The 15,425-nt window shown below is 41.5% G+C and overlaps 1 protein-coding gene across 4 annotated transcripts; it reads left to right on the top strand.

Moving 5' to 3' along the window:
• On the top strand, positions 1 to 4,326 carry LOC8081931 (nuclear transcription factor Y subunit A-5). 4 transcript variants are annotated; one of them, XM_021458676.1, is made up of 6 exons: positions 1 to 175; positions 2,022 to 2,128; positions 2,249 to 2,332; positions 3,216 to 3,383; positions 3,494 to 3,733; positions 3,854 to 4,325. In XM_021458676.1, exons 1-6 carry the CDS (start codon positions 25 to 27, stop codon positions 3,899 to 3,901), a joined length of 798 nt encoding a protein of 265 aa, XP_021314351.1. In that variant the 5' UTR covers positions 1 to 24; the 3' UTR covers positions 3,902 to 4,325. The 4 variants fall into 4 exon arrangements, with proteins under 4 accessions (XP_021314351.1, XP_021314349.1, XP_021314350.1 ...); XM_021458674.1 differs by having other exon boundaries at positions 3,494 to 4,326; XM_021458675.1 differs by having other exon boundaries at positions 3,219 to 3,383; positions 3,494 to 4,322.

Raw genomic sequence — 15,425 nt, 5'->3', positions numbered from 1 at the left:
TAAAAGAACAGCGCAAGTGGAGTGATGCAGCCGAAGGGGCCAGACCAGAGGAAGGGACGGCAGGGAGGTGGCAAGGCGCAGACGCAGAGAACAGCCTTTGCTTGGCGGACGCATCGAGGGAGGCGCGTGGGAGCCATGCTTCTCCCCTCTTCGTCTTCCTCTCCCGCTTCCAAAGGTTTCCCTCTCTCTCTCTCCTCCCGCCATAGGACTATAGACGACTAGCGTCCCTGTTGCTGTGTCGGTCCGCCATGTACGCGTCCCTGGATTGCTCTGGTATACACTGCAGCCATGCTTGTTTCTTTCCCCGCATGCGTTCTTGGTGTCTCCGAAATATAGCGGATGAGATGTTTCTGTATTTGTTAAAGGTTGTGGAATCTTTTAGGATCTTGGCTGTGTTCTTTGCAGTTGAGCATCTTCTTTTGATGTGGGGTTAAAGTGTGTGCTATCGGATTTGGTTGCATGTCCCTTGGGCACACAGGTTGACTAGTCTTCGTAGACTTGGGTCGCTGCTATTTTGATGCCTTTAGAACTGCGGTGGAGGATCTCGTCTAACATGATGGTGCTTAAACTCGATGGCAGACGAAATGGCTATCCCTTGCCTTCCTTGCCATGGACTGGTAGCTTGGAGACTTGGAGCTGTCCTTCACTATTAGTATTGGGTCTCCTGCATCATCTGTGTGCATGTTCTTGGGATTTGGGATCATATCATCGTATATACTGTTATAGTTCTATAGGTATTGCTTTGTAGCAATCATTCCTGGATGTGCTTATACAGTGCCATTTGTTTCTTTCGGCAGTCGCCAGTCGGCACAGCATGTTCTGTGGATCAGAACTGATGTCATTCGTCACTAATCTCCCGGCTTTCATCTTTAATTAGGTTCCGTTTGCTCTTTTCCACTTACGTTTTTTCTCTTTCCATATGTGTACATTTCTTTCAGCAGGTTTCCTTGTCATATATGTACATGTTCGTAGGCTAGTGAAGTTGTGAACTATAGTAGTCTCTTGCAGCTCTGATTTGCAATTTGTTGCCTAAAAACCACATGAGATCAGGCCTGCCCAGGTGAAGCTGTCAAACTTAAATTAGTAATTCAGGTATCAGAATGTATTCTATTATTCAGTTTGTGAGTGTGCACTATAGGAAGATCAACCTTCCAAGTATTGTGTTTTTTTGTTATGCTTTAGAAAATTTTGGTGATGGATCAAAAAGTTTTTTTTTTGGTCAAATGGAGTATGTCAGTCCCATAGGCCATAGCCAATATAAGGGAAGCCTAACTTGCTCATGTTTCTTGAGCGAAAACACACAATAAACTTGGATCTTAGGGCATCGAATAAACATTATGTCTATGCATGTTCCTTTTTCTGAGCATAAGTTTATTGTGTAAGTCGCATAATGTTAACAATCATACGTGGCTCCATTTTTTTTATAGAGGATGTGAGTTGTGACTAAAAATTAGCACAAATAGTAAGATACTTGTTCCCAGCCTAACCACACTTTCTGCTCTTGTTGAGTAGCTAAACATTTTGCAGAAATGTCTCTAGCTATAACATATTTTGAAGTCTTTAACCATCAACTTCTATTGTGACATGTTTTAAAATTATAAAATATAACATTATAAGTATTTTACAAGGCAACTCATCTACCCACCTGGCCACCGTTAATAATCATATAAAGACATTGTGGGACGAAAATAAAAGAGTTGATAACACACTTTGCAGTACGATGTATACTTTTTTCCCACTAGGGAGTAACCATTTTCTTCCTCTTGCTTTCTCGGGAAAAGCTTTCCAAAATAGGCACATGCTGTGAGTCGACATAGTAACACCACACTAGGTAGAAATAAAATGTCAATAACAAGAGACCAGTCTAGATCTTTACTCTGTCATTATAAGAAACACCTAAGGAAGAAGTACTATTTATTCAGGGGATGTTGTTACTTATCTTCAGTTGAGGATCCTTTGCACATTCAAAATTATTTTAGTAATTTAATGCAGCAAAACCATGCTTTCATTTCTTGTATCAGGTAACTCCTTCGGAAACACAGTTAATGACCATATGAGATCAACTTTGAGTTTTGATAACAAGCAATCTCCATTTGCAAGTCAAAACATTGACTACGGTCAAACAATAGTAAGACTTATGATGATATCAATTTTTTTTAATACTGATAAAGTCACCTTCCTAGTTTATTTTTTAAGAGTTCATTTCTTTACATAGGGTTTTTGGATCTGATTTTCTGCCTATACACAGGCTTGCATTTCATACCCGTACAATCATTCTGGCTCAGGAGGTGTTTGGGCAGCCTATGAGTCAGGCACCACTGCTACCACTGTGGTATGCCCTTATACTAAATTGTTGTGCTAAAATCTCTCAAAGCCTTTTGAACTACAGTGCTGATGTCTCATGCATTTGAAATTTTACATAATAATTTTATTCGGAAATCTCCTAGTTTTCAGTTCATTCTGAAGTATTCTGTTATTTATCTGAATGGCCCATCATCCTACCATGATTTAATATAGAATCTTAAAGTAGACTAGTATCTTATCCGTTTTCCATTTCAGGCAGTCATTTTTTGGACGGATCCTTAGTTCCTTACATTAGCATGCATAAGCTATCAATTCAACATATTCCGTTCTTGTAGCGTATTTACATTGCCTTTTTATTTGAGAACATTGTGCCATACTGACAGGTATGATCATAACCATAAAGGAAAAATATGTGGCTACTAGTTACTGCAGCTGCTTGTATTCTCCCATTATGAATAATATCGAAGGCTAGGCTCATAGAAATCAATTTTTGTACTTGCTCAACTTTTACACTGTTTGTAATTTTCCTTATGCAAATACACTGTTTCATAAACTATTCTACTATTTACAACTGAGAACCCCATCAGTTCCCTGGCTTGGGAGGGGGGGAGGGGGGGGGGGGGGGGGAGTAACTTGTGTCCAAATTGTTCCTTTCAGGACATGCACCTTTCTTTAACAATGACTATACAGCCACCAGCGAGCTGGCAACTCCCAGATAGTTGCTGTTATATGTACTTTTCTAAATTGACTTGTACCACAAAAATGTTCTCTAGCTTTCCATTACATGCCAGTGTTTATCCACATATCTTGAGGCATCCGTCCATCATATATAAACCTTGTTGATCAGATATTTCATTATAAAAATAAAAATACTACCTTTGTGGCTTTTGTCTGATCAATTATATTTAAAGCAGTTCCATTCCCAAATTTCTGGTGGAGGTGCAAGAATTCCCTTACCTTTGGAATTAGCAGAGAATGAACCCATATACGTGAATCCCAAACAATATCATGGTATACTTCGCAGAAGACAGTTACGTGCCAAGTTAGAGGCTCAGAACAAGCTAGTCAAAGCCCGAAAGGTCCGTGTTATTATTCCCTTATTTTGATCTTGCTACCCATCTCTCAACATGCAACTTCTATCACTAGTCTCTTATGCTTGGCCTAATGCTGGATAGTATCTTCATGGCAGCCTTACCTTCATGAGTCAAGGCATCTTCATGCAATGAAGAGGGCACGAGGTTCCGGTGGACGATTCCTCAACACTAAGCAGTTCCAGCAGCAACAGCAGTCCCACACTGCCTCCACCAGGTCCACCACAAATGGCACAAGCTCCTCAGGCTCAACTCATCTACGGCTTGGTGGTGGCGCAGCTGGAGATCGATCTATGTTGGCACCCAAAACAATGGCCTCACAAGACAGTAGCAAGAAGGCTGTTTCTTCAGCTCTTGCCTTCACTGTGACTCCAATGTTGCACAGAGATGATGCCTTCTTGCAGCACCCAAGCCATTATCTCAGTTTTTCTGGCCATTTCGGGCAGGCAAGCGTGCAAGCTGGGATGCATAATGGAAGTCAGCATAGGGTTCCATTTATGAGATGACAGTTTGCGAACCATAGCTGGTGATCCATGCTTCTATGGTCCTAGTGTCCGGTGTGGTCTCAGTCTCTCAGGCAATTCATCCTTGGCTTAGTTTATGGCTTGTTATTAGAAGGTACCAAATGTTTTTTCATACTGTTGTCGCCATACAACCCATAGACCTGGTTTTGTTGGTTGACACTCCTACCCAAAATATTGTTGCAGTGGTGTGTGTTAGAATAAACCTTAGCTTTTGGGTTATAGTAGTAGTACATTATGCTGTACAATTTGCCTTTATCGTGTACTGCCAAATATTGTGGAGTGGTCAGTTTGTCCAGTTTATGGCCTCAACAAGTCTACCTGTTTGTCACAACATCTGCGATCTGCTTAGAAAAATCACAGTGCAGCCTGTTATTGCTGCGCTCTGAGGTGCAGTGGTCCGTCCTAGCTATGATCTTCCTAATATTTAGCAGTACACTACAAACCAGAATGCAGTAGATTTTTTTTATTAAAAAAAGAGAATGCACTAGTAACTTCAGACCATGGATATGAATCTTCATAATTTTCTTGTATGAACATCATAAATCAAACCTGAAATAATACTAGATTGGTTGTAGTTTACAAAGATGATAACATTTGCATTGAAAATTTTCAACCTTCTATTCTGAACGAAAAAGAGATAATATTTATATTACACGATAGACCATGGACACAATACCCTACGCTACCACTCCGGTATCTGACAACAAACTATTGATCATCTTTCCATAAAAGCACAAACTTGTACTATCATAATATTGGCCAAGAGCAGAATAGTTGTAGCAAAAACAGAGAGAAACCATATGACCCCAGTCCTACAAGCTTATGAACTAATACCCACCTTGGCATGATTAGAATAAAGGATTAAAGCTCAGGAATAATACTCAATCCATCTCAAATTATAAGTCGTTTGACTTTTTTAACACCAAGTTTGACCACTCGTCTTATTCAAAAATTTGTGCAAAATATCATTTCTTTTGTTGTGGCTTGATTTGTTAATTAAAATTCTTCAAGAATGAATTAAATTTGACTATTTTTACACAAATTTTTTGAATAAGACAAATGATTAAATTTGAGGTTAAAAAAGTTAAACTTCTTATAATTTGGGATGGAGGGAGTAGATGCTAACTATCGAGGAGCGGGCTGGCTTGGCCTCCATCACTAGTGGCTTAGGTGATCGACGTTGTGGAGCACTTGCTTCATGATGTGCATCGTATGGTTGCCAAAACCATCTTAAAACACTCCGGACTAACCTCACTTGCTTCGTGATGTCCTTCGTATGGTTGCCAAAACTATCTTAAAACACTCCAGACTAACCTCACATATAATGCACGTGCCACAAACTTGTAATAATCCTAGCGCCTAATATATGATATGAATACATATTTTATCACAATAGCAGCATTTGTACCATACATATACCCATCTGTCAAGGTATTGTAACTATTTGAGCAGTTCACAAGTTGTTAGACTAATCTGCATCCACTTATCCAGGTATTATATGGTGAATGTAATTTACTCCTTTTTGAATCACATAACATCAAGTTTTTTTTTTTTGGAAAGAGGGAGTACTACCTATCAAAACATGTATATGGGCCGTGATACATGTGTGTTTTCTTATCTAGCTTAATCTGTCATGTAAATCTCAAGACCCCTTATATTTGTGGGTGAAGGGAGTAGCCAAAATCAGGATGTAATAAGTAGATCATAGTTTTATTTAGCAGCAATTAAAAGTATCTATAGTACTGCTTGACACCCAAAGAAAGAAGTATCAATACTATGCTATAAGTATACTGACAAGAACCATAATTTACTGAAACGTTTCAAGTTTTGTGGGAATCTCACAACTAGTTACTCCAAGCCGATTATCTAAATGAAATTAGTAAAGAAAATAATGATGTAAAATCTTGAATTTTCCGCTATAAAACTACCCCACTTCAACCGTTCAGAATCATAGGCATTCAAAAACAATCTACAGCAAAACCATCAAACAACTGTATCCCACTAGCCATGAGAATGAGAACCTACCATGGAGCACTACTCCTCGTCCTTGCCATGGTGATGGCGAAGCTGTCAATAGGTAATGATCCATAAGCAGCAGGACCATTGGTTTTCCACTACACAACCACGCGATAGTTCATACTTCATAGCACTACTGTAGTGATCTGATCTCCATTTCTTCTCTGCAGGATCTGCACAGGCACACCACTGGTGCCAGCACCGGCGCCGATGGCGAGCTAGCCGGAGTACCTACACCCTATGGTTTGTTTAGTTCGCAAAAAGTACCCAAAAAATTTCAAAATTTCTCATTACATCGAATCTTACGGCACACGTATGAAGCATTAAATATAGGAAAAAAACTAATTACACAGTTTGTCTGTAATTTGCGAGACGAATTTTTTAAGCCTAGTTAGTTCATGATTGGACAATATTTATCAAATACAAACGAAAGTGTTACAATACCTAAAACTACTAATTTTTTTTTGCCAACTGAACGAGGCCATACACGTGCTGGTGCTACTACCCCGCCCGCATATGGTGACAGACTGACAGCATGCATGGCCATACAGGCAGCCGGGCCACCGAGATGATGTTCAGATTTGCGTGACATCCTAGCATCCTAGGAGGCCGTGTGTTTTTGCTAGTGGCAAATCTGTGTGGCATGCTATGTATTCTGTCATTTTGTGTTCTATATCGGCATTGTTTTTAATAACTATGCTCGAGAATAATTTAGATGGATGAGTTCGTCTTCATGCCTTGCATTTTGAGAATTGGGTTCCATGCCAACACAACGGATATGTTCTCTAATTCTGACATGGAACTCAAACATGTATTCCAGAGACTTATGGTTTCCTTTCTCAAATGCTAACGCTGGCATGATGCCTACATCATGAACTCGAGGGTTGCGGTCATCAGTTCACTAGCTTGGAGTTAGAACGAAACCGGTGCCTTTTTTTCCCGAGCAGCTAACACCACCCAAATTCAATCCTCCTCGTAGACACACTAGTTCACCTACAAGAAAACAACAACCATCACTACATTTTAGCAAACATGCTTCTTGATTATCAGAGGTAGACATTTTTAGGAGCCGCCTTCGTAAATGGTCAGACAGATCATAAGCAACCATCTATCCGCCTCTGTTGATCATTAATAGAGACATATATCCTAATGGGTCCACCGCTATTAATCGACTATTTATACTCATTAATAGAGACATATTATCGTCATAATGGGTCCATCTTTATTAATCAACTATTTATAGATCGGTGACCTTAGGACGCCAACCTATGTTATATAAATAATAGTAGTGGACTTCTAAAGATTTCTGCATCAGAAAATGGCTATTATTAACAGTTAATAGAGACAACGATTTTAAGGCTCCGTCTCTAGAGATTGATTAACAGAGACAACAATTTTCAAAATCCCATCTTTTGAAATAGTTGCATAAAAGATAATTCATAGCTCTTTCCATACAGGCTTGAATGTAGAATTAGCCATGGATGAGTTCGAGGATGAAAGTTGCAGCTCCAAGTGAAATCATTAGTCCACCTGTGTCCACCCCGCTAGGGATGAGCTTACACCTATTGACCTATGGTGGTTCAAGCAACATCATTCTCTCCATGAGCATGAGAAGCAAGAACATAGTGCTACAGATGGATGCTGGTGGACCCTAGTGGAGCCTACACCTGAGTAAATTTAGCCCTGCACGGCCCACGGGGCCTCAAGTCCATTAGGCATCAATTAAATGTAATAAATAGATCATAGTTTTGTTTAGCCAAAACCAGAATGTAATAAATAGATCATACTCTCTCCGTCCTGTAACGTAGTGCATTCTAGCATTCAAACTAGAGGATAAAAATCAAATTTTACATTAAATACTTTTCTTTTATCAACCAATCACTATTAATCACGTTGATGATAACGTCTGTTTAGGAAATAAATAATGATATATACGTCTTTTTATATTCTCTCTTAATTTCTCTTAAAATTTTTAGAATATACTATATTACAGAATAGAGGTAGTTTTGTTTAGCAGCAATTAAATGTATCTATACTGCTTCACATCCAAAGAAAGAAGTATCAATACTATGCTATGAGTATACTGAGAAGAACCACAATTTGCTGGAACGTTTCAAGTTTTGCGGGATCTCGCAACCAGTTACTCCAAGCCGATTATCTAAATGAAATTAGTAAAAAAAAAAATAATGATGTAAAATCTTAAATTTTCCACTATAAAACTACCACACCTCAACCGTTTAGAATCATGGGCATTCGAAAACTATCAACAGCAAAATCATCAAACAACTCCATCCCACTGGTCATGAGCATGAGAACCTACCATGGAGCACTGCTCCTCGTCCTTGCCTTGGTGATGGCGATGCTGTCAACAGGTAACGATCCATAAGCAGCAAGATTGTTGGCTTTCCACCACAAGACCATATACAGTGTCAGTTCATTGGAATAACGTGGCCTTGTTTAGTTTTAAAAAAATTATAAAATTTTTTAGATTCCCTGTCACATAAAGAATCTTGCGGCACATGCATGAAACATTAAATATAGATAAAAAATAACTAATTGCACAGTTTATCTATAATTTGCGAGACAAATCTTTTGAGTCTAGTTAATCCATGACTAGACAATATTTGTCAAATACAAATGAAAGTGCTACCATATTCATTTTGAAAAAAAAATGGAAGTAAACAAGGCCGTAGTGACCTGATCTCCATTTCTCCCTGCAGGGATCTGCATAGGCACAACACCGGTGCCAGTGTCAGCGCCAACGGCAAGCCGGGAGTACCCAGACGACCATCATTGTTGGAAGCTCTTGTCCAGTAGCGGCTGCGACCAAAAGGCGTGCAACGCCAACTGCTTCGTCAAGCTCAAGGGCGATGGACTGTGCACCCGTGTAATTGGCCGTGTCCAAGGGAGCGTCGCGTGCTGGTGCTACTATCCCTGCATGTTGTCACCGTCGCCCGTATGATGACAAACTGACATCATGCATGGCCATAAAGGCAACGTGCCGCCGAGATGACGTTCAGATTTGCGTGACATCCTAGCATATATCCTCCTAGAGTCCTAGTCCTAGAGGCTCTCCAAATCCTAAAGGCTGCTTGTTCTTGCTAGTGTCAAATCTGTGTGGCATGTGCTATGTACTACCTCCATTCCAATATAGAGGTTGTTATGGAATGCGGGTGGGTTAAATATAAATTTGACTAGATTTATTAAAAATCGCGAGCAATATTTTATCTCTGAATAAATTTATTATGAAAGTATATTCGAAATCTATTTAATGATACTAATTATATATTATAAATATTAATATTGTTTTATATATAGTTGGTCAAAGTCAAAAAATGTTTACTTATTGGGAAGCGAGAATGACTTCTATTTTGGAACAGAGGAAGTATTGTGTTATTTTATGCTCTGAAGTGGCACTATTTTCAATTACCATGCTCAAGAATAATTTAAATGGATGAGTTTGTCTTTGTGCCTTGTGTTTTAAGAATTAGGTTCCATACCAACACAACATATATGTTCTCTAATTCTAACATGGACAACATGAACATTGTTTGTGGGGGGGGGGGAGGGGTTCAAGATGCCACTGGTATCTCAAAGCATCGAATGGTTGGCCACTCAGGTGGCCCAGCTGGCCATGGCCCATCGATTGCGGCCCACCTAAGTCATGCAGCCCAGCTGGCAATGGCCCATCGATTGCGGCCCACCTAAGTCATGCAGACCCTAGGCTCAACGCCAAGACTAGTGGTCCACTATGACTTCTCTCTTCTCCTTTCACTGCTTGCTACGCGGTCACGCTCGACCTCTCCCCGTCATGACCCCTAGGAAGGGACAAGAAGAGGCCTGGCACCATCAAGTATGTCTACCCTGACAAAGACGGACATGCTTCGTTCACTCCGCCAAGACAGAGAGGACGACCATCTTAGGGCAGATGTATGGCCGCACTCGCTACGAGATGGGTCACATGACCTCGGCCTTGACTTCCAAGACCAACTAGGCAACCAGAGGCTTCGACCCCATGATCAAAGGTCGAGGTCTATAGTGCCATGATTCGGGAAGGAGACTCGTGACCTGGGGATGGCTACCTACTCCCTCACTGTTGCCACGACACCACCGGGAGAATAAGAGATAATGTTGAAGGCCACAACAAGACCATGACACGCAGCATAGTTGGTGAACCACCGCCATGCCAACAATGCTGTCACGACCGACATTGTGGCACCACACCATGCCACACTATGGCGTGGAGAGAAAGATCATGACAACCAATATGATGACCATATCCAAATGTATGATGATGCCAGGACAAGACAGGATGGATTTCCAGCCAAGATTACTTGCTTCTCCTTCCCTCGGGCTCCTGACCACTCGGGTCTGGAGAATCCATCTCTCCACATATAACTTGACCCCTGAACTCTATATAAGGGTGGTCAGGCCTTCTCACGTGGACAAACTCTCGAAACTTCATTTGGGCTTTCATTCACCTGACTCCTCCTACCTTAATCCCTTAGCTTACACACCTCATTGTAAGACCTCAGAGTACTTGAACCAAGGAACACAAACTCGCTACCCTCTCTAAGAGGGATGTAGGGCTCCAAACTGAAGTATAATTTCTTGTGTAGTGCTACCATCGTCTTCCTAAAGTAGCCTAACACATATAAAATCACTTGTTGGTTTACGAAACACCGACAAACATATACTCTAGAGACATAGCTTGTGTTTTTCTTTCTCAAATGCTAACGCTGATTGATGCCTACGTTGCGGCCTCATGGGTTGTAGTGATTATTCACTGGCTCAGTGTCAGAACGGAACCGATGGCTTTTATTTTTCTAAAATGAAAGAACTGACAACAACACCCAATTTCAATCCTCCTCATAGACAGACTAGTTCACCTATGAGAAAACAACAACCACACTACTGCATTTTAGCAAACTTGCTCGGACGTTTTTAGGAGCCATCTGATCGATCATTTACAAATTTGTTAATCCACTATTTATTGTTTTTTCTATCAATCCAACAATTCCTTCTTGTCGGCAGATGATCACTAGAGTTCGGCAACCGATTAAGTCGGTCACACTATGCTGCATAACTCAAGCTCCTTAGTTAGGCATGACACTTATACATAGCCCGTGAGCCTAGCTCAATCCCATCGGGTTTAGCCCAGTTCGTGAGCTTTAGTGGACAGGGTCTAAAAACAAGTTCAGTTGTCTAGAAATGATTTCTTGGTTGGAACATAGCTCGAAAAATCTAGCCTGACTCATTTAATGGGCAATCATGGGTAAGATTTTTTTTTCGGCCAGAAATAGCCAGCCTTTTTTTATCCGACCCGTAAAATACTCATGTCTAGTGGAGCCGAAGCGTCCGACGAGTTAGGTCTATTTAGATGTCCAGGCACTAGCAGCTCATGAATACCTTTGCATTCACTGTCCCGGTAAATAATAAAACAATCTAATACCATCGGTTGGTAGCTCTGGCCTCTCGGAAAATGCCCGAATGATCTAATGGTTCGATAGTAGGAGCGCTACCCGCTCGAGTTTGATCCTTGGCTGGGATGACTCAGGTCTCCCATGGGGGATAGAGTGTGAGTTGCTTAGACGTGTTCTGACACCGCTCGGAGAGTCTTATCCCGTACTCGAGTGTGGGGTCAGCACATATACCTATTCAAGTTCTTATACGATGCAAAACACACGCATGCGCCAGGGAGCACTGTGTCACCGTCCAATAGAAGCGGAGGCAGAAACCTACCTGAAGAAGAGGATCGCTAACGATGAAGCTGTCCTAGTTGGTAGGCGTGCTATTCGACCCAACACATGCTAATTCGGCCTAGGATCGAAGAACTAAACAGAGCCGGACAATGCTAGTGGCAAGAGGCTACAAAACGTGTGTTCATCTTCCTGAGGAGCGAAGAAGCAAGAACTTTGTAAGGACTACAGTCCATAAGATCCCAGGCTTTTTCTAAAGAAGAGCAGAATAAGCCACTTAGTTCTCCATGAGAGACTTTCCATCGTTGGGTTTGTCTCTCCTTGCTTCTAATTTTCCAAGCTAGGCCTAATAGGCTAGATACCGGCGGACAATCACTAGAGTTCGGCAGCCGATTAAGTCGGTCACACCATGCTGCATGACTCAAGCCCCTCAGTTAGGCGCGGCCGCTTATTCCATTTAGGTGTCTATTTTATTCACTGTTTGTCCCACTTAATTGGCCGTTTAGCACAAAGAAACCGCTAACTATAGGTGACCAACTATTTAGGTTAGGTGAACATTTGTCTAGTGGGTGGTGCTCAGTGGTCTAATTCATGCATTTTTTTGTGTCAAGGCACACTTGTCTTGCCTCGCAGTGTAACAGTTACTACAGTGGTTAGTGCTACTCGTGCTTCCTTAATCTTTAGTAGGAGAAATAGGGATGTAGTAACTGTAGACAACTGTTGGGTAAATACATCATAGTTTTCTTTCGCAGACATTAGAGGTATATATACTGCTTTGCAAAAAAAATAAATAGAAAGTGTCTATACACTATACTGTTTGTATATTTGGTGTGGCAAGAACCATAAATTGCTGGAACATTTTAAGTTTTACGGTAATCTAAAGTCGATTATCTAATTAAACAAAACAACTAATAAAGAAATACTAAGAGCTAACACCTTGATTATCCACTATAAAACTACCCCACCTCACCCATCAGAATGCATAGGCATTCAGTAACTACCCCACCCTCACCTCAAGCTAGGATTGTTACCCACTAGCCGGCAATGAGAATGTCCCACGGAGCACTACTTGCCATGGTGGTGATGGCGATGCTGTCAACAGGTAACTATCGCCGTAAGCAGGATCATTGGTTTTCATATCATACTCGAACACGACCAAAGGCCAGCAGAGGCTACAACATTCGTCCATATCAATACTGTATGTGATTTAGATATATTCATTTCTCCCTGAAGGGATCTGCACCGAGTTCCCGCCGGAGTACGCGTGCTCGAAGATCCTCTACTCCAGTGGCTGCGACGATCGGTGGTGCCAAGACGATTGCTTCCGCCAGCTAAAGGGCGCGGCTATGCATTGGCAAGGCATGCCAGTGCTCCTACCTCTGCAGGCCGCCGCCTAGTGACATCTGATCAATCTGATAGGCCATGCAGATATCCTAGTATCCTCCTGTACTAAGAGGCTGCTTGTTTTGCCGGTGACAAATCTGCGTGGCATGTATGCAATGGATGGATAAGTTCATCTTTATTACTTGTACTGTGTCTTGCTCTTGCGTGGTGAGCAGGAACTTGTCATAGCTAGGATTCACATATAGGGGAGCGGCCTACCGGGGACCAATCTATCAAGTATCGATAAAATTCCTAGAATGCACGGTACAATAAATGTGAAATAGAGATATATAATCACACATGCTCTACCCCAAGTGGTTAGGGAATTCCGGTAGCACCCTCAAGTCCGAAGTTCGACTTCTTGTGGTAGCAAATTTTAGACTTGGGATAAAAAAAATCCCCTCATCCGTTCCCATAAGCCAATGCAAAGCGCAGCCCGGCCCAATTTTCACGAATTTTCACGGGGCAACAGATTCCACTGTGTTAGGATGGGACAGGGATTCTTTCCTCTTAGAAAATGCCAAGGGGACGTCGTATCTCCCATAGGTCGAGGTTTTTTTATACATAGCACTTATAGCAAAAATGATGTAGCACATGTTTGGTAATATAAAAGGAAGACATTTAGTTATATTTCTACTAACTTGAATTAACTCGAGGAGTACCAACTCGGATATTTCTACTAGGAAAAGATGACTCCATTCTTGAAGATTTTTTTTCGGTAAGATGATTCCGATAAATGGATTCGAGGGAGTATCATATAACTTTGCAAAGACAATTTCCAATTTTACTACTGGTATGCCTTGACAAGTTTTATTATTGTAAAGGTCCTCTCAGTGGTAGTATGTAGTAATTGTTACTAGAAGAGTTATGATTAATCTTTGGAGCCTGTGAACAATTGGATAATTAAACAGTTTTTTACTAGCCCCTTTGTTTTGAAGACAAGTACATTTGGATTGTTTTAATAGATCATAGTTTTGTTTAGCAGCAATTAAAAGCATCTATGCTGCTTGACAGCTAAAGAGAGAAGTATCTATACTATGCTATAAATATATTGACAAGAACCACAATTTGCTGGAATGTTTCAAGTTTTGCAGGAATCTTGCAACCAGTTACTCCAAGCCGATTACTTAAATGAAATTAGTAAAGAAAATAATGATCTCAAATCTTGAATTTTCCACTATAAAACTGCCCCCACCTCAATCGATCAGAACCATAGGCATTTCATCAGTACTACTCCCTAACTAGGCTTACCACACCGGCCATGACCATGGGAACCTACCATGGAGCGCTGCTCCTCATCATTGCCATCATGCTGTCAACAGGTAACTATCCATAAGCAAGACCATTGGTTTTCAACTTCACAGCTATAGCGTCAGTGCAGTTCACAGCAATACTTTAGTGATTTGATCTCCATTTCTCCCGACAGGGATCTGCACAGCACCGATGCCAGCGCCGACGCCGGCACTGAGCTCAGAGGCATCCCCGCCGACGAAGCACACGTGTTTGAAGGTCTTCGCCGGTAGCGGCTGCAACCGCAAGGCATGCCACGATGACTGCTTCACCAAGCTCAAGGGCAATGGAGTGTGCCTCCGCGACGTGTGCTGGTGCTCATACGCCTGCGGATCGCAGCTGCCACCGCCACCGGCCTAGTGAAATGGCAATACAAGCAGCTAGTGTCAATCTGTGTGGCATGCAGTGTATTCTGTTCTCCGTAGCTGCACTGTTGCTAATTACCATGCTCGAGATCGAGAATAAATGAGTTCGTCTAATCGTCTTCATGCCTTGCGCTTTGAGAATTGTGTGCCAACACCCAACACAACGAACACACGTTCTCTGAATTCTTACATGGATAACTCGAATATGTACTCTAGAGACTACTAGCGCTCACCCAAATTCAATCCTCTTTGTAGGCAAATCGATGAATACTTGGTGCCTTGGTGAGCATGTAATGCTGGATTAGTGACGGACGAACGCCAGCCTGCCATCACCCATCAGGGATAGAGTTGTACACTACAGAGTTTAAGGAGCTTTGGCACAGCCATTTCAAGCATGACGCCACACACGCCTCCTAGACATGCATTCATTTCAGAAAAAGAAAAAACAACTTTAAATGGTGAGGTCGAGGATAATATATATCCGGTGGTGGTGGACAGCAAATGGTGAGTATACGACTTGTAGCGCCTACAACATTCAGTTCACGGGGTCGTTCAGCAAACTCAGGTTAACACCAATCTGGAAAGCACGGACAAAACCGAAATGCAGATTTTTATTTATTTATTTATTTATTGCCTGGACATTGTTGCACCGGAAGATCTTAATTGTGAATAACTTGATCAAAAGGAATTGGCCAAATGACCCTCTTTGTAAGCTTTATGGAACAGAGCCTGCCACAACACCTGTGTAAAGGA

Source organism: Sorghum bicolor, chromosome 4 (assembly GCF_000003195.3).
Source record: "Sorghum bicolor cultivar BTx623 chromosome 4, Sorghum_bicolor_NCBIv3, whole genome shotgun sequence".
Taxonomy (NCBI): domain Eukaryota; kingdom Viridiplantae; phylum Streptophyta; class Magnoliopsida; order Poales; family Poaceae; genus Sorghum; species Sorghum bicolor.
The sequence above is the reverse complement of the archived record's forward strand: the minus strand, read 5'-3'. Positions and strand labels throughout refer to the sequence as shown.